The sequence below is a fragment of the Ranitomeya variabilis genome, chromosome 2, assembly GCF_051348905.1.
Source record: "Ranitomeya variabilis isolate aRanVar5 chromosome 2, aRanVar5.hap1, whole genome shotgun sequence".
Taxonomy (NCBI): Eukaryota; Metazoa; Chordata; class Amphibia; order Anura; family Dendrobatidae; genus Ranitomeya; species Ranitomeya variabilis.
Window position 1 is genome coordinate 1,107,946,662 of NC_135233.1, and position 24,092 is coordinate 1,107,970,753.

Here is a 24,092-nt window from a genome sequence, read left to right on the forward strand (position 1 = left end):
TGGATCAATATCTTCTTTTTCCCTGCAGTTAAAGAGGGTCGATGCCCCCAAATGAAATTATTTTGCCCCATCAAGGCCACACAATGTGATAATGACGTTGAATGCCCAGATCTTCAGAAATGCTGTGATAGTCTCTGTGGGACAGTCTGTGCAAAGCCTGCACCGGGTACATATCTGAAGACATCTTGAATTTGGAGGCCTACTTTCTGCACATGTGATATCATTTCTTCTCTATTTAGAACCGGCTGGAGTTTGCCCCACAACTGATGTACAGATGAGTGACCTTCAGTGTATGTCTGTACAGTGCAGTCGAGATTCAGATTGCACGCTGACAAATAAATGCTGCATCTCTGGACGCACACAGAAGTGTGTGAAACCAGGTAATGGAGAGCACAGGTTGGTCATACACAGGGTCCATGAGGAAAAGACTCAACATCATTATAGATAATTGAGTGTCCAGCAGACTAGGTGGGACGATTTCTTCAGGTAGAGCCCTCCACTGACTGCATGTTCCACCATTATTACAGAGATGAACCAGTGCACATAAATATACATGGCCCTCCAAACTGGGAAGGGGAACCAGAGGAAGAACCTGTATGGAAACAGTAAGATAGCTATAGGCTCTCCTGATATTTTAGTGAGCCAGGATAATAGTTTATGATCCCTAGTTAACATAGTTGGCTAACATGAAGCCTCTAGTGGTCTAGGTAGATAACATATTTCCCGGTGGTCTGGGTAGATAACATCTTCTACCTGGTGGTCTAGGTAGATAACATCTTATACATGGTGGTCTAGGTAGATAACATCTTCTACCTGGTGGTCTGGGTAGATAACATCTTATACCTGGTGGTCTAGGAAGATAACATCTTCTACCTGGTGGTCTAGGTAGATAACATCTTATACCTGGTGGTCTAGGAAGATAACATCTTCTACCTGGTGGTCTAGGTAGATAACATCTTCTACCTGGTGGTCTAGGTAGATAACATCTTCTACCTGGTGGTCTGGGTAGATAACATCTTATACCTGGTGGTCTGGGTAGATAACATCTTCTACCTGGAGGTCTAGGTAGATAACATCTTATACATGGTGGTCTAGGTAGATAACATCTTCTACCTGGTGGTCTGGGTAGATAACATCTTCTACCTGGTGGTCTAGGTAGATAACATCTTGTACCTGGTGGTCTGGGTAGATAACATCTTCTACCTGGTGGTCTGGGTAGATAACATCTTATACCTGGTGGTCTAGGTAGATAACATCTTCTACCTGGTGGTCTGGGTAGATAACATCTTATACCTGGTGGTCTAGGTAGATAACATCTTCTACCTGGTGGTCTGGGTAGATAACATCTTCTACCTGATGGTCTAGGTAGATAACATCTTCTACCTGGTGGTCTAGGTAGATAGCATCTTATACCTGGTGGTCTAGGTAGATAACATCTTATAACTGGTGGTCTGAGTAGATAGCATCTTATACCTGGTGGTCTAGGTAGATAACATCTTATACCTGGTGGTCTATGTAGATAGCATCTTATACCTGGTGGTCTAGGTAGATAACATCTTATACATGGTGGTCTAGGTAGATAACATCTTATACCTGGTGGTCTAGGTAGATAGCATCTTATACCTGGTGGTCTAGGTAGATAACATCTTATACCTGGTGGTCTAGGTAGATAGCATCTTATACCTGGTGGTCTAGGTAGATAGCATCTTATACCTGGTGGTCTAGGTAGATAGCATCTTATACCTGGTGGTCTGGGTAGATAACATCTTCTACCTGGTGGTCTGGGTAGATAACATCTTCTACCTGGTGGTCTAGGAAGATAACATCTTCTACCTGGTGGTCTGGGTAGATAACATCTTATACATGGTGGTCTAGGTAGATAACATCTTATACCTGGTGGTCTGAGTAGATAGCATCTTATACCTGGTGGTCTAGGTAGATAACATCTTATACCTGGTGGTCTAGGTAGATAGCATCTTATACCTGGTGGTCTAGGTAGATAACATCTTATACATGGTGGTCTAGGTAGATAACATCTTATACCTGGTGGTCTAGGTAGATAGCATCTTATACCTGGTGGTCTAGGTAGATAACATCTTATACCTGGTGGTCTAGGTAGATAGCATCTTATACCTGGTGGTCTAGGTAGATAACATCTTATACCTGGTGGTCTAGGTAGATAACATCTTATACCTGGTGGTCTAGGTAGATAGCATCTTATACCTGGTGGTCTAGGTAGATAGCATCTTATACCTGGTGGTCTAGGTAGATAGCATCTTATACCTGGTGGTCTAGGTAGATAGCATCTTATACCTGGTGGTCTAGGTAGATAACATCTTATACCTGGTGGTCTAGGTAGATAACATCTTATACCTGGTGGTCTAGGTAGATAGCATCTTATACCTGGTGGTCTAGGTAGATAACATCTTCTACCTGGTGGTCTAGGTAGATAACATCTTATACCTGGTGGTCTAGGTAGATAGCATCTTATACCTGGTGGTCTAGGTAGATAGCATCTTATACCTGGTGGTCTGGGTAGATAACATCTTATACCTGGTGGTCTAGGTAGATAACATCTTATACATGGTGGTCTAGGTAGATAACATCTTCTACCTGGTGGTCTGGGTAGATAACATCTTCTACCTGATGGTCTAGGTAGATAACATCTTATACCTGGTGGTCTAGGTAGATAACATCTTCTACCTGGTGGTCTGGGTAGATAACATCTTCTACCTGATGGTCTAGGTAGATAACATCTTATACCTGGTGGTCTAGGTAGATAACATCTTCTACCTGGTGGTCTGGGTAGATAACATCTTCTACCTGGTGGTCTAGGTAGATAACATCTTATACCTGGTGATCTGGGTAGATAACATCTTATACCTGGTGGTCTAGGTAGATAACATCTTATACCTAGTGGTCTAGGTAGATAGCATCTTATACCTGGTGGTCTAGGTAGATAGCATCTTATACCTGGTGGTCTAGGTAGATAGCATCTTATACCTGGTGGTCTAGGTAGATAGCATCTTATACCTGGTGGTCTGGGTAGATAACATCTTCTACCTGGTGGTCTAGGTAGATAACATCTTCTACCTGGTGGTCTGGGTAGATAACATCTTCTACCTGGTGGTCTAGGTAGATAGCATCTTATACCTGGTGGTCTGGGTAGATAACATCTTATACATGGTGGTCTAGGTAGATAACATCTTCTACCTGGTGGTCTGGGTAGATAACATCTTATACCTGGTGGTCTAGGTAGATAACATCTTCTACCTGGTGGTCTAGGTAGATAACATCTTCTACCTGGTGGTCTAGGTAGATAACATCTTCTACCTGGTGGTCTGGGTAGATAACATCTTATACCTGGTGGTCTGGGTAGATAACATCTTGTACCTGGTGGTCTAGGTAGATAACATCTTATACATGGTGGTCTAGGTAGATAACATCTTCTACCTGGTGGTCTGGGTAGATAACATCTTCTACCTGGTGGTCTGGGTAGATAGCATCTTATACCTGGTGGTCTAGGTAGATAACATCTTCTACCTGGTGGTCTAGGTAGATAGCATCTTATACCTGGTGGTCTAGGTAGATAACATCTTCTACCTGGTGGTCTGAGTAGATAGCATCTTATACCTGGTGGTCTAGGTAGATAACATCTTATACCTGGTGGTCTAGGTAGATAGCATCTTATACCTGGTGGTCTAGGTAGATAGCATCTTATACCTGGTGGTCTAGGTAGATAACATCTTATACCTGGTGGTCTAGGTAGATAGCATCTTATACCTGGTGGTCTAGGTAGATAGCATCTTATACCTGGTGGTCTAGGTAGATAGCATCTTATACCTGGTGGTCTAGGTAGATAGCATCTTATACCTGGTGGTCTGGGTAGATAACATCTTATACCTGGTGGTCTAGGTAGATAACATCTTATACATGGTGGTCTAGGTAGATAACATCTTCTACCTGGTGGTCTGGGTAGATAACATCTTATACCTGGTGGTCTAGGAAGATAGCATCTTCTACCTGGTGGTCTAGGTAGATAACATCTTATACATGGTGGTCTAGGTAGATAACATCTTCTACCTGGTGGTCTGGGTGGATAACATCTTATACCTGGTGGTCTGGGTAGATAACATCTTCTACCTGGTGGTCTAGGTAGATAACATCTTCTACATGGTGGTCTGGGTAGATAACATCTTCTACCTGATGGTCTGGGTAGATAACATCTTATACCTGGTGGTCTGGGTAGATAACATCTTATACCTGGTGATCTGGGTAGATAGCATCTTATACCTGGTGGTCTAGGTAGATAGCATCTTATACCTGGTGGTCTAGGTAGATAGCATCTTATACCTGGTGGTCTAGGTAGATAGCATCTTATACCTGGTGGTCTGGGTAGATAACATCTTCTACCTGGTGGTCTAGGTAGATAACATCTTATACCTGGTGGTCTGGGTAGATAGCATCTTATACCTGGTGGTCTAGGTAGATAGCATCTTATACCTGGTGGTCTAGGTAGATAGCATCTTATACCTGGTGGTCTAGGTAGATAGCATCTTATACCTGGTGGTCTAGGTAGATAGCATCTTATACCTGGTGGTCTGGGTAGATAACATCTTATACCTGGTGGTCTGGGTAGATAACATCTTCTACCTGGTGGTCTGGGTAGATAACATCTTATACCTGGTGGTCTAGGAAGATAGCATCTTCTACCTGGTGGTCTAGGTAGATAACATCTTATACATGGTGGTCTAGGTAGATAACATCTTCTACCTGGTGGTCTGGGTAGATAACATCTTATACCTGGTGGTCTGGGTAGATAACATCTTCTACCTGGTGGTCTAGGTAGATAACATCTTATACCTGGTGGTCTAGGTAGATAACATCTTCTACCTGATGGTCTAGGTAGATAACATCTTATACCTGGTGATCTGGGTAGATAACATCTTATACCTGGTGGTCTGGGTAGATAACATCTTATACCTGGTGGTCTAGGTAGATAACATCTTCTACCTGGTGGTCTAGGTAGATAACATCTTATAACTGGTGGTCTAGGTAGATAGCATCTTATACCTGGTGGTCTAGGTAGATAGCATCTTATACCTGGTGGTCTAGGTAGATAACATCTTATACCTGGTGGTCTAGGTAGATAACATCTTATACCTGGTGGTCTAGGTAGATAGCATCTTATACCTGGTGGTCTAGGTAGATAGCATCTTATACCTGGTGGTCTAGGTAGATAGCATCTTATACCTGGTGGTCTAGGTAGATAGCATCTTATACCTGGTGGTCTAGGTAGATAACATCTTATACCTGGTGGTCTAGGTAGATAACATCTTATACCTGGTGGTCTAGGTAGATAGCATCTTATACCTGGTGGTCTAGGTAGATAGCATCTTATACCTGGTGGTCTAGGTAGATAGCATCTTATACCTGGTGGTCTAGGTAGATAGCATCTTATACCTGGTGGTCTGGGTAGATAACATCTTATACCTGGTGGTCTAGGTAGATAACATCTTATACCTGGTGGTCTAGGTAGATAACATCTTATACCTGGTGGTCTAGGTAGATAACATCTTCTACCTGGTGGTCTGGGTAGATAACATCTTCTACCTGGTGGTCTGGGTAGATAACATCTTCTACCTGGTGGTCTAGGTAGATAACATCTTCTACCTGGTGGTCTGGGTAGATAACATCTTCTACCTGATGGTCTAGGTAGATAACATCTTATACCTGGTGATCTGGGTAGATAACATCTTATACCTGGTGGTCTGGGTAGATAACTTTTTCTACCTGGTGGTCTGGGTAGATAACATCTTCTACCTGATGGTCTAGGTAGATAACATCTTATACCTGGTGGTCTAGGTAGATAACATCTTCTACCTGGTGGTCTAGGTAGATAACATCTTATACCTGGTGGTCTAGGTAGATAGCATCTTATACCTGGTGGTCTGGGTAGATAACATCTTCTACCTGGTGGTCTGGGTAGATAACATCTTCTACCTGGTGGTCTAGGTAGATAACATCTTATACATGGTGGTCTAGGTAGATAACATCTTCTACCTGGTGGTCTAGGTAGATAACATCTTATACCTGGTGGTCTAGGTAGATAGCATCTTATACCTGGTGGTCTGGGTAGATAACATCTTCTACCTGGTGGTCTAGGTAGATAACATCTTATACCTGGTGGTCTAGGTAGATAGCATCTTATACCTGGTGGTCTAGGTAGATAACATCTTATACCTGGTGGTCTAGGTAGATAGCATCTTATACCTGGTGGTCTAGGTAGATAGCATCTTATACCTGGTGGTCTAGGTAGATAGCATCTTATACCTGGTGGTCTGGGTAGATAACATCTTATACCTGGTGGTCTGGGTAGATAACATCTTCTACCTGGTGGTCTGGGTAGATAACATCTTATACCTGGTGGTCTAGGTAGATAGCATCTTATACCTGGTGGTCTAGGTAGATAACATCTTATACCTGGTGGTCTAGGTAGATAGCATCTTATACCTGGTGGTCTAGGTAGATAACATCTTATACCTGGTGGACTAGGTAGATAGCATCTTATACCTGGTGGTCTGGGTAGATAACATCTTCTACCTGGTGGTCTAGGTAGATAACATCTTATACCTGGTGGTCTAGGTAGATAACATCTTATACCTGGTGGTCTAGGTAGATAGCATCTTATACCTGGTGGTCTAGGTAGATAACATCTTATACCTGGTGGTCTAGGTAGATAGCATCTTATACCTGGTGGTCTAGGTAGATAGCATCTTATACCTGGTGGTCTAGGTAGATAGCATCTTATACCTGGTGGTCTGGGTAGATAACATCTTATACCTGGTGGTCTGGGTAGATAACATCTTCTACCTGGTGGTCTGGGTAGATAATATCTTATACCTGGTGGTCTAGGAAGATAGCATCTTCTACCTGGTGGTCTAGGTAGATAACATCTTATACATGGTGGTCTAGGTAGATAACATCTTCTACCTGGTGGTCTGGGTAGATAACATCTTATACCTGGTGGTCTGGGTAGATAACATCTTCTACCTGGTGGTCTAGGTAGATAACATCTTCTACCTGGTGGTCTGGGTAGATAACATCTTCTACCTGGTGGTCTAGGTAGATAACATCTTATACATGGTGGTCTAGGTAGATAACATCTTATACCTGGTGATCTGGGTAGATAACATCTTATACCTGGTGGTCTGGGTAGATAACATCTTCTACCTGGTGGTCTAGGTAGATAACATCTTATACCTGGTGGTCTAGGTAGATAGCATCTTATACCTGGTGGTCTAGGTAGATAACATCTTATACCTGGTGGTCTAGGTAGATAGCATCTTATACCTGGTGGTCTGGGTAGATAACATCTTCTACCTGGTGGTCTAGGTAGATAACATCTTATACCTGGTGGTCTAGGTAGATAGCATCTTATACCTGGTGGTCTAGGTAGATAACATCTTATACCTGGTGGTCTAGGTAGATAGCATCTTATACCTGGTGGTCTAGGTAGATAGCATCTTATACCTGGTGGTCTGGGTAGATAACATCTTATACCTGGTGGTTTGGGTAGATAACATCTTCTACCTGGTGGTCTAGGTAGATAACATCTTCTACCTGGTGGTCTGGGTAGATAACATCTTCTACCTGGTGGTCTAGGTAGATAACATCTTCTACCTGGTGGTCTAGGTAGATAACATCTTCTACCTGGTGGTCTGGGTAGATAACATCTTATACCTGGTGGTCTGGGTAGATAACATCTTGTACCTGGTGGTCTAGGTAGATAAAATCTTATACATGGTGGTCTAGGTAGATAACATCTTCTACCTGGTGGTCTGGGTAGATAACATCTTCTACCTGATGGTCTAGGTAGATAACATCTTCTACCTGGTGGTCTGGGTAGATAGCATCTTATACCTGGTGGTCTAGGTAGATAACATCTTCTACCTGGTGGTCTAGGTAGATAGCATCTTATACCTGGTGGTGTAGGTAGATAACATCTTATACCTGGTGGTCTGAGTAGATAGCATCTTATACCTGGTGGTCTAGGTAGATAACATCTTATACCTGGTGGTCTAGGTAGATAGCATCTTATACCTGGTGGTCTAGGTAGATAACATCTTATACCTGGTGGTCTAGGTAGATAACATTTTATACCTGGTGGTCTAGGTAGATAGCATCTTATACCTGGTGGTCTAGGTAGATAGCATCTTATACCTGGTGGTCTAGGTAGATAGCATCTTATACCTGGTGGTCTAGGTAGATAGCATCTTATACCTGGTGGTCTGGGTAGATAACATCTTATACCTGGTGGTCTAGGTAGATAACATCTTATACATGGTGGTCTAGGTAGATAACATCTTCTACCTGGTGTTCTGGGTAGATAACATCTTATACCTGGTGGTCTAGGAAGATAACATCTTCTACCTGGTGGTCTAGGTAGATATCATCTTATACATGGTGGTCTAGGTAGATAACATCTTCTACCTGGTGGTCTAGGTAGATAACATCTTATACATGGTGGTCTAGGTAGATAACATCTTCTACCTGGTGGTCTGGGTAGATAACATCTTCTACCTGGTGGTCTGGGTAGATAACATCTTCTACCTGGTGGTCTAGGTAGATAACATCTTATACATGGTGGTCTAGGTAGATAACATCTTCTACCTGGTGGTCTGGGTAGATAACATCTTCTACCTGGTGGTCTGGGTAGATAACATCTTCTACCTGATGGTCTAGGTAGATAACATCTTATACCTGGTGATCTGGGTAGATAACATCTTATACCTGGTGGTCTGGGTAGATAACATCTTCTACCTGGTGGTCTAGGTAGATAACATCTTATACCTGGTGGTCTAGGTAGATAGCATCTTATACCTGGTGGTCTAGGTAGATAACATCTTATACCTGGTGGTCTAGGTAGATAGCATCTTATACCTGGTGGTCTAGGTAGTGTGATATATGTGATGCAGTAACCCCTGTAACAGGTAGGGGGCGCTGCATGGTCTCCCCGGGATGTGCATGGAGTTGTATTGAGGCCGTGAGAATTGACCTGCAGTGATGTCAGGATCACGTAACCAGCCCATGTGATCCATTACTGTGGGTGTGGTTACAGGTACATAACGTGACCAGAGTGTGGGTCACATGTTCCTGTGTGGTTCCAGTGTTTGGACTTGAAGGGTTTAAGTGCAAAATCCCTGAGGGAGTTCCTGAGGGCTCGGTGTGTTCCTGTGTTGGAAGCCTGAGAGGAGGCTTCCTGGAAAGCACCTGCTGGCGTGGGAGGTCCTAGGAGGAGGACCGGATCCCGGAGCAGTGCACAGTGGAACTGGGGAAGCTGGAGTCCTTCGGTGAGGTCTGGACTGACTAGTGTGTGCCGGCCAGGCAAGTTGGTGATCCCTGTAAGGCAGCTTACCCGGAGGTGTGGACTGGCAAGGAGTCAGCAGGTGGAGCCGGAGCTCCCATCAGGTATCGTACAGGCCGGTAGTGCTTGTGAAGTTCTATGAACTATGTGGTCTCCCCTGGGAACTGGTTAAGGGAGGACCAGCGTGTTAGTGTCCGTGAGGCAAAGCCGTACACTGAAGTGTTAGAAGCTGCAAGTAAATATCACCAGTTGGTGCCTGTTGTGTTTCATGTTATGAACTGTGCGTACCCCGGTTTATGAAGCTTAATAAACCGCATGGACTGCTTTGTTTTATAAACCCGTGCCCGTGTGCTTGAATATCGCGGCCAAGTGAGTGTCCCCCTACACTCTCAGTAAGAGAAACCTTACAATTGGTGGAGAATTTTGGCAACAATCCCGCTAGCACACGTGGAGTTAATTGCTGTGGCAGAGCCACGAAGGTGACAAGCGTCTAGCTGTAACTCGGCGGGGTTACGAAGGTGACAAGCGTCTGCTGTGACTCGGCGGGGTCACGAAGGTGACAAGCGGTAGCGGTGGAGCCGTGCAGAGCCGTGTGGAGAGTAGCCGCAGTTGCAGCGAGAGGTTCCACAGCAGGCGGAGCTGTAGTGGCTTGTGGTTGGCAGCACCTGGAGGTGCCAGTTGTGTGTGACTGCAGCGGGAGCTGTGGCGGTACCAGCAGGAGCTGGTGAAAGTGACATAGAGAAAAAAAAAAAATTTTCTCTTTTTGTGCAGACTCTTAAAGGGCCAGTACAAGCCCAGAGACAAAGGGGTGTACTGTGCGAACTGGGGCCTGAGTGCCGTGGGGGAGTCCACGGGGTGTATCCCAGGGAGGGGATTATCTCTAATAGTGAGCGGTGGCCCAATCGGGGATGGTTGCCCAAAAGGGGGCGGAGACCCAAAAAGGGGCGGTAACCCGAATAGGGGTAATGGCCCAAAAAGGGGTGGAATCCCGAAGGGGGGCTGAATCTCGAACCGGGGTGGTATCAAAAAGCGGAGCACTTGCCCAGAAAGGGGGCGGAGCCAAAAAAGGGGTGGCAATCAGTGAGGTGTCACGACTGTGTCCTTTTTGGCTGGATGGAAAGTGTGTGCAAGGGTTGATAGACCCAGGGAGAGAAGCGTCTGTGCTGAGAACCCGTCCAGGAGATTCTGTGTCACCTGAGGACACTGAATATCTCCAGGTAGCCACTATCTACATTGTCGCAGCGGAGGTTTCCACATACCATGAGGTGGCTGTAGACCCGATCTTGCCATATCCTATGGTAATAGGACAAGATTTGGTAGCACTGTGGGAAAAGGCTGAAGTGTTTGTGGATATCATGTGGATGTCAGTTAGTAATGTGGAGAAGGCAGGCCTGACCAGAGGGAAAGGTGCGACTGTCCAACTAACTGATCTGACGTCACCTAAAGTGTGCCACAATACGACTGATAGTGGTCTGCTGGATAAAACACGTGGAGCTGACACCCAGACAGAGAGTGACTTGCAGGGTCATCAGACTGTGGGGTGTGACACAGATTCTGGGGGTGACTGTGACAAGTCATGGCCAGTAACAGACGCATATGCCCTGGTGACAGGTGGAGGACGGGGTCCAGGACCTGTGGTAACGGGTGGAGGACGGGGTCCAGGACCTGTGGTAACGGGTGGAGGACGGGGTCCAGGACCTGTGGTAATGGGTGGAGGACGGGGTCCAGGACCTGTGGAGGACGGGGTCCAGGACCTATGGTGACAGGTGGAGGACGGGGTCCAGGATCTGTGCTGACGGGTGGAGGACGGGGTCCAGGATCTGTGCTGACGGGTGGAGGACGGGGTCCAGGATCTGTGCTGACGGGTGGAGGACGGGGTCCAGGACCTGTGCTGACGGGTGGAGGACGGGGTCCAGGACCTGTGGTGACGATTGGTGGCGACTCCCATTCAGACGGTGACGCCAGTGGAAAAGAGTGTAATAAGGTTGACTCAGGCAATTCTTCCTCCCGTCGACGGAGACGTAAAAGAGCCAAAGGGGCTGAACCCGTTGCTCCGTGTGAGGAATTGATGGAAGTTGCTGAGGACCTGGGGTGTAGGAAGTACTCTGAAGTCCCAGGGAAAAGAGACGAACCTAATGACGTCACCGCTGAGACCCAAGAGAGGGCCGACCCTGACAGTGCAGAGTCGGAGGGTGCGGAAGTGGAGGAGGCCACCAAGGAGATGGTGCCGGAAGTGAATACCTCCTCAAGTGATGGATGTTTCACCAATCCGGAGGATGGGAGAAGCGAGATGGAATTGGTTATAGAGACGGTGAACGACCATGTCGAACAAGAAAGGGTCCTGAATCAAGCGGCTCAGCGCAGAGTGGATGAGCTGGAGAAGGAAGTCTCGGAGCTCAGAGGCCACCTGTTCAGGTGGCAAAATGTGTATCAGACCCTAAAGGAAGACATTGTAGTGCTTAGAGAAGCACTAAAAGGCCCTCTACAAGGAAAAGAGGTGGTGGTCGCAGACTTCTCGTGCCAGTACCAGAGTGGTAATGAGAGTAAAGCTGAAGAGGAGTTGGCGCTAGAAGCAGAACAAGGTGGTCACCCGGTTGTGACAGGTGTCTTGATGGAAAGGTCCATGGCAAGGCAGGAGCCATCTGTTCTTGAAGGAAGTGAGACTCCGCTCTTCAAGTGCGTGATAGATGTACCCGTAGAGGCGCAAGATGCATGTACCCGCGAGGGTGTGCATGAGGCCTTTAAAAAGGCAGTGGAAGCGTGTAGTGTGCACTGGGCACTGGAGACGAAACAGTTGGTGGTACTGTCTACTAAGGAAGTCACAGTGAAGAGGGTGGCTGTCCTGAGGGACATGCACCTACGGTGCCTCTGCACGAAACAGAGGGTCCTGTTGGGGAATGGTGAGGCCACTCGTTGTTTGGAGCAAGCCAGGAAAGCTCAAAGTCGTCTGGGTTTGGTAGAGGACACAGTCCAAGTGCCCAGAGCTCTGGTAGCGAAGCTCACTGGCCGATTTGGAAAAGCGATGCAGGAGATGGTGGATGTGTCCGGTGTGAAGAGACTGAGGATTCCGGCTGAAGACAAGGCCCAGGTGGGTGAAGATGGAATGGTGTCATTCCTGGTTGTCGGGTCCAAGGAGAGTCTAGCGAATATCCGGATGCTCCTGAGGTATCGCGTGGCCTACCTGAGAGAAATAGAGCAGCTGAGACTGTACAGACGGCAGGTCAATAAACAGCTGCAGAACACAAGGTGGCAGCCGCCTTCTTCCCAACGAAAAGGAAACAAAAAGGACATGTACAGTAGTAGACGTAGTGATGGAGGGTCAGACTCTGATCAGTTGCTAGTCTCGACTGTAAGTGGGACTAATGTCCGTACCAACAGTGGGTGGCGACCCTGGAGAGAAAGGTCGAGTAAAGAGACAAACTTGACTAAAGGTTTGATGTCACGGACAGACTGTAACTTAAGGGCCAAACCTCAAGGCCTACATGTTGACCGCTGGGGGCGGGGTAAACTCAACAACTGGATGGGTCTGTGTGATGCTCAAAACCGACTGAGACAGTTCTCTCGACAGGTAGGGCAAGGCAACGTGCATGACATATCCCGTGATTCCACGTGTATGACAGGTGTTCAACCCTACAGGTGTGAACAGAGGGGGGGGATATGTGATATATGTGATGCAGTAACCCCTGTAACAGGTAGGGGGCGCTGCATGGTCTCCCCGGGATGTGCATGGAGTTGTATTGAGGCCGTGAGAATTGACCTGCAGTGATGTCAGGATCACGTAACCAGCCCATGTGATCCATTACTGTGGGTGTGGTTACAGGTACATAACGTGACCAGAGTGTGGGTCACATGTTCCTGTGTGGTTCCAGTGTTTGGACCTGAAGGGTTTAAGTGCAAAATCCCTGAGGGAGTTCCTGAGGGCTCGGTGTGTTCCTGTGTTGGAAGCCTGAGAGGAGGCTTCCTGGAAAGCACCTGCTGGCGTGGGAGGTCCTAGTAGGAGGACCGGATCCCGGAGCAGTGCACAGTGGAACTGGGGAAGCTGGAGTCCTTCGGTGAGGTCTGGACTGACTACTGTATGCCGGACAGGCAAGTTGGGGATCCCTGTTAGGCAGCTTACCCAGAAGAGTGTTAACGGAGTGTGGGGAAGCTGGAGTCCTTCGGTGAGGTCTGGACTAACTAGTGTGTGCCGGCCAGGCAAGTTGGTGATCCCTGTAAGGCAGCTTACCCGGAGGTGTGGACTGGCAAGGAGTCAGCAGGTGGAGCCGGAGCTCCCGTCAGGTATCGTACAGGCCGGTAGTGCTTGTGAAGTTCTATGAACTGTGTGGTCTCCCCTGGGAACTGGTTAAGGGAGGACCAGCGTGTTAGTGTCCGTGAGGCAAAGCCGTACACTGAAGTGTTAGAAGCTGCAAGTAAATATCACCAGTTGGTGCCTGTTGTGTTTCATGTTTTGAACTGTGCGTAACCCGGTTTATGAGGCTTAATAAACCGCATGGACTGCTTTGTTTTATAAACCCGTGCCCGTGTGCTTGAATATCGCGGCCAAGTGAGTGTCCCCCAACACTCTCAGTAAGAGAAACCTTACAGTAGATAGCATCTTATACCTGGTGGTCTAGGTAGATAGCATCTTATACCTGGTGGTCTGGGTAGATAACATCTTATACCTGGTGGTCTAGGTAGATAACATCTTCTACCTGGTGGTCTGGGTAGATAACATCTTCTACCTGGTGGTCTAGGTAGATAACATCTTCTACCTGGTGGTCTGGGTAGATAACATCTTCTACCTGGTGGTCTAGGTAGATAGCATCTTATACCTGGTGATTAACATCTATTTCTTGGTTATGTAGGTGATTTATAGCTCGTCCGTGGTATCCTCAGGGGATGACATTTAGTCTCTTTAGACTAAGAGAGATAAATAGTGATGGGCGAGCACTAAAATGCTCGGATGCTCGTTGTTCGGGTCAAGCAGATTGGAATACTTGGGTACTCGGCCAGAACAACGAGCCCAATGTAAGTCTATGGGAGACCTGAGTATTTTTGCCTCGATTTCCCCCCCCCCCCCCCCGGGGGTCATTTTAGGGTTTAAAAACATCAGAAATCGATGGAATCACTGCTCAAATGACACAGGGACCTCATGGGGATCGCCCCTGGAAGCATTCCTGACTCCCAGGTCACAGCTGTGACCCATGTTGTCAGAGTGTGACGCCATTTTTACAGGCGCACAGTAAAACATACAAAAATGAAACCAAAATGGATTTTCCTGGGAAATATGTTAAGCAACATCCTTTCCAGGTTAATGACTTGTATGTAAAGTAAAATAAAGAACCCCCAAAAAGTACCTCCACCACTTGGGCTTAGTTCAGACGCAGCGTTTTTGAAGCATTTTTCAACTGTAACATTGCTTTCAACCACTACCAATTCACTTGGAAATGTCAGTGTAACATGTAACCCCCCTAGCTGGCCATGTGGGGTGTGACACATAAGCAGACCCATCTTGGTTCATTTATGAAGGAGGGACTCTTAAAGTCACAGAGCCTATTTTTACTGGTGCATCAGGCGGCATTCATCTTCTTAAAGGGCCATTATTAAACAGTGGGTCTCCTATACTGTTATTGCCTATCAAATACAAAATCTCAGAAACAGATACCATAATAGTAGTCCTTGGAAACAATATACAAAGCTACTTGGGACAATCCCGTGATGCTTCCTACTAACATCCAAAACATAATTTGAAGCATATAGTCACACTAAAGAAGGTAAAAATACAAATCATTTTATTTTATTACCATAGAAAATGTATCATAAATTACATGTAACAACAGACAAGGTTCAATTCTCATTATTCAAATATCATTGACAGAGCAGTTTGAAAAATAGGGAACAGGTGCACCCATATAAAAATATGTAGCACCACATAGGGGTCATGGGTATAATGATGAAAGGATAGGGGTCAATACAACAATTCTTTCAGGAGTAAAGTGCCAGTGCATAGTATCCACAAAAGTTGTAAACTACCTGCTAATACATTAGTATAGGGAACTGCTCATCCCACAATTCCAAATTGGTCCAAACCGCATAGCAAGAGACTCCCTTATATCCATAAAACCAGTGTTTCCATCAACGGATCTTACCCATAGTCTTCTCCATAGGTGCCCACACGCGCCCCGACGCGCGTTTCGCCCTCGGCTTCCTCGGGAGGCAATACGATGGTGTTTGCCTATGCATTGAATGCAAGGCCTGTCCTGCCCCAAAGTTACATTGCAGCCTACAATCCAAGGCGTAGATGCTCTGGACCTACCCAGGACCTACCCAGGACCCAGGTGTCCTTTTGCAAGCAGGATATCCTTTACACTGTTCAGTGAATTTTGCCAACAGCGACTATATGAATGAGACCCTATGAGGGTCAAAACATTATGTTCTTGCCGCCTCACCATTTTCTATAACCCTGCACCAATTCCTTATTCATGAATGTGTTCATCAACACCTGTATAATAAAGGCCTCATATGCTGGACATGGGGAGGCTGTGTGGGCCTCATATGGTGGCCATGGGGAGGCTGTGTGGGCCTCATATGCTGGACATGGGGAGGCTGTGTGGGCCTCATATACTGGACATGGGGAGGCTGTGTGGGCCTCATATGCTGGACATGGGGAGGCTGTGTGGGCCTCATATACTGGACATGGGGAGGCTGTGTGGGCCTCATATACTGGACATGGGGAGGCTGTGTGGGCCTCATATACTGGACATGGGGAGGCTGTGTGGGCCTCATATACTGGACATGGGGAGGCTGTGTGGGCCTCATATGCTGCACATGGAGAGGCTGTGTGGGCCTCATATGCTGGACATGTGGAGGCTGTGTGGGCCTCATTATAGACATGGGAAGGCAGTGTGGGCCTCATATGCTGGACATGGGGAGGCTGTGTGGGCCTCATATGCTGGCCATGGAGAGGCTGTGTGGGCCTCATATGGTGGACATGGGGAGGCTGTGTGGGCCTCATATGCTGGACATGGGGAGGCTGTGTGGGCCTCATGGTGGACATGGGGAGGCTGTGTGGGCCTCATATGGTGGACATGGGGAGGCTGTGTGGGCCTCATATGGTGGACATGGGGAGGCTGTGTGGGCCTCATATGCTGGCCATGGGGAGGCTGTGTGGGCCTCATATGCTGGCCATGGGGAGGCTGTGTGGGCCTCATATGCTGGCCATGGGGAGGCTGTGTGGGCCTCATATTCTGGCCATGGGGAGGCTGTGTGGGCCTCATATTCTGGACATGGGGAGGCTGTGTGGGCCTCATATTCTGGACATGGGGAGGCTGTGTGGGCCTCATATGGTGGACATGGGGAGGCTGTGTGGGCCTCATATACTGGACATGGGGAGGCTGTGTGGGCCTCATATGCTGGCCATGGGGAGGCTGTGTGGGCCTCATATGGTGGACATGGAGAGGCTGTGTGGGCCTCATATGCTGGACATGGGGAGGCTGTGTGGGCCTCATACGATATATAGAGAAGGCTGTATTCGGGTTCAAACGGTATAAAGGGTAATGTCGTCATACTTAATTCTGCTCAATATTAAGCGATAATTAATATTAATTCTAAATATTATATGTTGATATTAATATTGAGCTTAATTCATTTCAGCCTATTGGTTCGGCCTTCCTCAACAGTCACGGTCTCTCATGTGGCCCCTCGGGAAAATTAATTGCCCGCCACTGGTCTAGATGGATATCATCTAGTCCCTGGTGAACTATCATCTAGTTCCTAGTGGTCTAGGTGAATGACATCTAGTCCTTAGTTACTTATGTGGATGACATCTATTTCCTGATTACCTAGATGGATATAATATAGTCCCTGGATGCCTCAGAGCGTTTTTTCCTTGTGCTGTAAGTGAATAGTAACTAGTCCATGGTGGTTTACGTGGATAACATCTAATCTCTGGTGATCTTGGTGGATAACATCTAGTCACTGGTGACCTCAGAGGATGACATCTAGTCCCTTGTGTATTTGAAGGATATCCTATAACCTCTTGTGGCCTAGAACAATGACACGTGCTCATCTAATAGTAGAGGGTATGATAATATCTAGTCTCTGGTGCTCTTTGTAGGTGGAGAACATCTGCTCCTTCGTTACTTTGCTGGCTAATACTTAGGTCTCTGGTAGCTTTAGAACAGTGTTTCTCAACTCTAGTCCTCAAGTTCATGTTTTCAGGATTTCCTTAGTATTGCATAGGTGATGGAATTAATGCTTGAGCAGGAGATGAAATTATCACCTGTGCACTACTAAGGAAATCCTGAAAACTTGACCTGTTGGTGGCTCTTGAGGACTGGAGTTGAGAATCACTGCCTTAGAGGGTTACATCTATTTGTGCTTTATTAAAAGGGATAACATCTAGTCTCTGGTGTAAATGTGGATAAAATCTACTCTCGGTTACTTAGATGAATAACAGCTAGTCCATTGTAGACTAGAAGGATGATATCTAATCCCTAGTGGTCAAGGTGAATAAGGCCGGTTTCACACGTCAGTGTCTCCAGTACGTGAGGTGACAGTTTCCTCACGTACCGGAGACACTGACACACGTAGACCCATTAAAATCAATGCATCTGTTCAGATGTCATTGATTTTTTGCGGACCGTGTCTCCGTGTGCCAAACACGGAGACATGTCAGTGTTCGTGGGAGCGCACGTATTACACGGACCCATTAAAGTCAATGGGTCCGTGTAAAACACGGACCGCACACGGACGTTCTCCGTCTGCAGTCCGTGTGCGTGCAGGAGACAGCGCTACAGTAAGCGCTGTCCCCCCCACATGGTGCTGAAGCGGCCATTCATATCTTCTGTGCAGCAGCGTTTGCTGTAGAGAAGATATGAATAATAGTGTTTAAAAGACAGATCTATGTGTCCGCCGCTCCCCCACCCCCTGTGCGCCCCCCCGCTGTCCTGAAAATACTCACCTGCTCCCTCGTTGGCTGTCGGTGCTTCCTGGTCTGGCCGCGGCTTCTCTACTGTATGTGGTCAAGTGGGGCCGCCGATTACAGTCATGAATAGGCGGCTCCACCTCCCATAGGGGTGGAGCCGCCTATTCATGAGTGTAAATGAGCGGCCCCACGTGACCGCATACAGTAGAAGCCGCGGCCAGAACAGGAAGCAGCGAGGGAGGCGGGTAAGTATTTTCTCAACAGCGGGGGGGCGCACAGGGGGTGAGGGGGCGGCGGACACATAGATCTTTATTTTAAACACTATTATTCATATCTTCTCTGCAGCAAACGCTGCTGCAGGGAACATATGAATCGCGGCTTCAGCACCAGATGCTGGTACGTGTGTTACCCAGCACGGTGCGTGTGGTACCCAGTGGGCACACGGGCGGAACAAGTGTGCCGCAAGTGTGCCACACTGATGTACACAAGAAACGTAGGGGCACACGGACACGGATAATTCCTGTACCGATTGTTTCCGGTACCGGAATTATCTGGACGTGTGAGACTGCCCTTACATGTAGTCCCAAGTAGTTGTACTTGGTGGATAACATCTAGCCCCTTGCAGTATAGAGTGGGGAAATAAGTATTGAGTCAGCCACCAATTGTACTCCCACTTAACAACATGAGAGAGGCCTGTAATTGACATGATAGGTAGATCACAAATACAAAAGTTAAAATGAGAAAACAAATCCAGAAAATCACCGTGTCTGATTTGGTAAGATTTATTTTGCAAATTATTGTGAAAAATAAGTATTTGGTTATTAACAAAAGTTCATCTCAATATTTTATTTTATATCCTTTGTTGGCAATGACAGAGGTCAAACGTTTTCTGTAAGGGTATGTGCACACGTCGGGATTTCTTGCAGAAATTTCCTGAAGAAAACCGGAAATCCGCATTTTTTTTTGCGTTTTTTTTTAGCATTCTGCAAGCGTAATTAGCTTGCAGAATGCTAAAGTTTTCCAAGCGATCTGTAGCATCGCTTGGAAAACTGAATGACAGGTTGGTCACACTTGTCAAACATAGCGTTTGACAAGTGTGACCAACTTTTTACTATAGATGCTGCCTATGCAGCATCAATAGTAAAAGATAGAATGTTTAAAAATAATAAAAAAAAATAAAAAAAATGGTTATACTCACCTGCAGACAGCCGATCTCCTCAGCGGCTTCCGTTCCTATAGATGATGTGTGTGTGTGCAGGACCTTCGATGCGTCGCGGTCACGTGACCGCGAAGTCATCGCAGGTCCTTCACACACACCATCGCTGGGAACGGAAGCGGCCAGGTGCACCGCTGAGAGGCGGGAAGACTCCGGGGGCCATCGAAGGTGAGTATATCACTTATTTTTTATTTTAATTCTTTTTTTTTACCAATTATATGGTGCCCAGTCCGTGGAGGAGAGTCTCCTCTCCTCCACCCTGGGTATCAACCGCACATGATCCGCTTACTTCCCGCATGGTGGGCACAGCCCCGTGCGGGAAGTAAGCAGATCAATGCATTCCTAGGTGTGCGGAATCCCCACAATTCCGCAAATTTAAGGAACATGTTTTTTTTCCGCAATGCGATTTTTTTCGCGGAAAAAAATGCAACATTTGCACAAGAAATGCAGAATACACTGAATAATGGGAGGCATATGTAAGCTTTTTTTTGCGTTTTTTTTTTTGCGTTTTTATCACGTTTTTTATAGCGAAAAAACGCGAAAATACTGTACGAGTGAACATGGCCTCTGTAAGTCTTCACAAGGTTGCCACACACTGTTGGTGGTATGTTGGCCTATTCCTTCATGCAGATCTCCTCTAGAGCAGTGATGTTTGAGCCTGTCGCTGGGCAACATGGACTTTCAACTCCCTCCTAAGGTTTTCTATTGGGTTGAGATCTGGAGACTGGCTAGGCCACTCCAGGACCTTTATATGCTTCTTACAAAGCCACTCCTTTGTTGCCCTGGCGGTGTGCTTGGGATCATTATCATGCTGAAAGACCCATCCACATTTCATCTTCAATGCCCTTGCTGATGGAAGGAGGTTTGAACTCAAAATCTCAAGATACATGGCACCATTCATGCTTTCATGTACACGGATCAGACGACCTCATCCCTTTGCAGAGAAACAGTCCCAAAGCTGGATATTGCCACCCCCATGCTTCACAGTAGGTATGGTGTTCTTTGGATGCAACTCAGCATTCCGTCTCCTCCAAACACGACGAGTTTTGTTTCTACCAAACAGTTCCACATTGGTTTCATCAGACCATGTGACAGTCTCTCAATACTCTTCTGGATAATCCAAATGCTCTCTAGCAAACTTCGGATGGGCCCAGACATGTACTGGCTTAAGCAGGGGGACACATCTGGCACTGCAGGATCTGAGTCCCTGGTGGTGTAGTGTGTTACTGATGGTAGCCTTTGTTACGGTGGTCCCAGCTCTATGCAGGTCATTCACTAGGTCCCCCGTCTGATTCTGTGATTTTTGCTCACCGTTCTTGTGATCATTTTGACCCCACGGTATGAGACATGGCATGCAGCCCCAGAACGAGGGAGATTGTTAGTGATCTTGTATGTCTTCTTTTCTTTTTATTGCAGTTGATTTAATCACACCAAGCTGCTTGCCTATTGCAGATTCAGTCTTCTCAGCCTGGTGCAGGGCTACAATTTTGTTTCTGGTGTCCTTCGACAGCTCTTTGGTCTTCATCATAGTGGAGTTTGGCGTGTGACTGAGGTTGTGGACAGGTGTCTTTTATACTGATAACAAGGTCAAACAGGCGCCATTACTACAGGAGTGGAGGACAGAGGAGCCTCTTAAAGAAGAAGTTACAAGTCTGTGAGAGCTAGAAATCTTGCATGTTTTAGGTGACCAAATACTTATTTTCCACCATATTTTTCAAAATAAATTTTGCCAAATCAGACAAGGTGATTTTCTGGATTTGTTTTCTCATTTTGACTCTCATAGTTGTGGTCTACCTATGATGTCAATTACAGGCCTCTCTCATATTTTTAAGTGGGAGAACTTGCACAATTGGTCGCTGACTATATGCTTTTCTCCCCACTGTAAGTAGCTAACATCTAGTCTCTGGAGGTCTAGGTGAATATGAACTAATCTCTGTTGGTCTAGGTGGATAAGATCTAGTCTTTATTGGTCTAAGTGGATAACATCAAGTCTCTCTGGTGGTGTAGGTGAATAATATCTAGTCTCTACTTGTCTAAATGGATAAGTTCTAGCCTCTGGTTGTCTATAGGTACCGTCTCACAAAACGATTTACCAACGATCACGACCAGCGATACGACCTGGCCGTGATCGTTGGTAAGTCGTTGTGTGGTTGCTGGGGAGCTGTCACACAGACAGCTCTCTCCAGCGACCAACGATCAGGGGAACGACTTCGGCATCGTTGAAACTGTCTTCAACGATGCCGAAGTCCCCCTGCAGCACCCGGGTAACCAGGGTAAACATCGGGTTACTAAGTGCAGGGCCGCGCTTAGTAACCCGATGTTTACCCTGGTTACCATCGTAAATGTAAAAAAAAAAAACAGTACATACTCACCCTCTGCTGTCTGTCACACGTCCCTTGCCGTCTGCTTCCCGAACTGAGTGCCGGCCGGAAACCAGAGCACAGCGGTGACGTCACCGCTGTGCTTTCACTTTACGGCACTCAGTCAGTGCGGGAAGCAGACGGCAAGGGACCTGACGGACACCGGAATGTGAGTATATACTGGGTTTTTTTTACATTTACGATGTTTACCCTGGTTGCCTGTGAAGACATCGCTGGATCGGTGTCACACACACCGATTCAGCGATGTCAGCGGGACCTCAACGATCAAAAAAAGGTCCAGGCCATTCCGACACGACCAGCGATCTCACAGCAGGGGCCTGGTCGCTGGTACGTGTCACACATAGCGAGATCGCTACTGAGGTCGCTGTTGCGTCACAAAACTTGTGACTCAGCAGCGATCTCGCTAGCGATCTCGCTATGTGAGACGGGGCCTTAAGTGGATCATATCTAATCTTTGTTGGTCTAAGTCAGGGGTGGGGAACCTCAGGCCCCAGGGCTGTTTAAGGCCCTCGATGACCTTTCATCAGGCCCCCGGGCAGATTCTCTGGGACCGCATTCTTGGGCAGGGAGCTGTATTTTGATTGCCACCAGCTCATTAATTTCTTCTTGCTCTGTTAGCACAAACATGCAGTGTACTGCTCACTACTGAACACTGAAGGGCATGCAATGAAAGATTACGTCCTGACACCAGTGCCAGAGTCAGGATGGACTTTGTGGGAAGCGTTTGTACGGCCCCCGAAGCATGGTATAAATATCCAATGGCCCTTGGTAGAAAAAAGATTCCCCAATCCCCACCCTTGGTCTAAGTGGATAACATCTAGTATCTGGTGGTTTAGGTGGATAATATGTGGTCTAGGTGGATAACATATGGTCTCGTGGTTCTAATGAACACATGTGGCCTAAAGTTTTTTGTCTACTCCTTTATACTCAATAAAGTCATTTATCTTGTGACCTGGTGAGATCTTATCTAGACTACTGTCTGATCCTAGATGATCCCGTATTACAGAACTTACTTACTAATAAGCCAGGATTAAAGTGTCTGATATTTCAAGATATCATTTTCTGCATGTTAAAACGGATGATTTTGTATCTGTGGACTGCAGACTTCTTAATTTTGACCCAGGGAAGCAATGTATCCGGGCATATTAAGATCTCTGGAGATCTAGTGGTACTGTTTTTGTGACGGGCAGCATGTTCTTTGATGGGGGTCCCTGAGGATAATAAGATTCTAATCATCACAGAAGGAAGTTGTATGAGGGGAAGGATGTCACTGGGAAACACCTGAGAGCGTTATGTTATAAGGAGCCACACAGCTCACCTCAGAGCTCCTTTGGCCTTTTCTCCGAAACTTTGAGACTCTCCTACTAGAGCCTGAATGTAAGGGTGACTGTAGCCCAAGCTACAGAAGTGCCCTAGATATCTAGAAAAACTGCACCAACCCTGTACAAGTTACCAACAATGTGTCCATCTGAGAGATCTCACATACTGCTACTGGAAGGGATAGTGTGCCCCAGCAGCACAGAATGTTTCAGGAGAGGGATGTGCCAATATTGTGGGTAAACTATTAAATCATTTACATTTCTTCCAACAGATAACTAGTGATGGCATTTCTGGATCTCCTGGGTCGCTATTTCCGGAAGTTTTATCTTTCATTTTTCTTATGACGGAGCATTATACAATTATTAATCTGGATGTCATTAATTTAGAAGTGAAATGAATAAAGTTCTGTGATTGCTGGAGGCTTCTCGTCTAGTTCTTGGGTCTGGTGCTTCTTCGGTTTCCTATTGTAACTCACATAATGTTGATCTGGAGATACCAGAGGATTAGATGCCAAAATGAAGTCCCTATTCTATCCCCAAAGGCTATGAGTATGAACTCCAGATGGGGTCTTCGGAGAACCTGTGGGAATCTGCCTCCCTCCTGAGGTCTGGAGCATAAAGGTACCGTCACATTAAGCGACGCTGCAGCGATAGCGACAACGATGCCGATCGCTGCAGCGTCGCTGTTTGATCGCTGGGGAGCTGTCACACAGACCGCTCTCCAGCGACCAACGATGCCGAGGTCCCCGGGTAATCAGGGTAAACATCAGGTTGCTAAGCGCAGGGCCGCGCTTAGTAACCCGATGTTTACCCTGCTTACCAGCGTAAAATGTAAAAAAAACAGTACATACTCACATTCGCGTCCCCCGGCGTCCGCTTCCTGCACTGACTGAGCGCCGGCCCT

At 46.7% G+C, this 24,092-nt stretch overlaps 1 protein-coding gene across 1 annotated transcript in view; it reads left to right on the forward strand.

The window, feature by feature from the left end:
• LOC143808828 (uncharacterized) overlaps positions 1–23,608 on the forward strand; it is a 38,360-nt gene extending 14,752 nt beyond the window's left edge. Inside the window, exons 3-5 of the mRNA XM_077291922.1 lie at positions 29–166; positions 240–380; positions 23,461–23,608. Coding sequence (XP_077148037.1) covers positions 29–166; positions 240–380; positions 23,461–23,468 — 287 coding nt within the window. The 3' untranslated portion in view covers positions 23,469–23,608. The remainder of the gene's footprint in view (positions 1–28; positions 167–239; positions 381–23,460) is intronic.
• Positions 23,609–24,092: the final 484 nt, after the last annotated feature.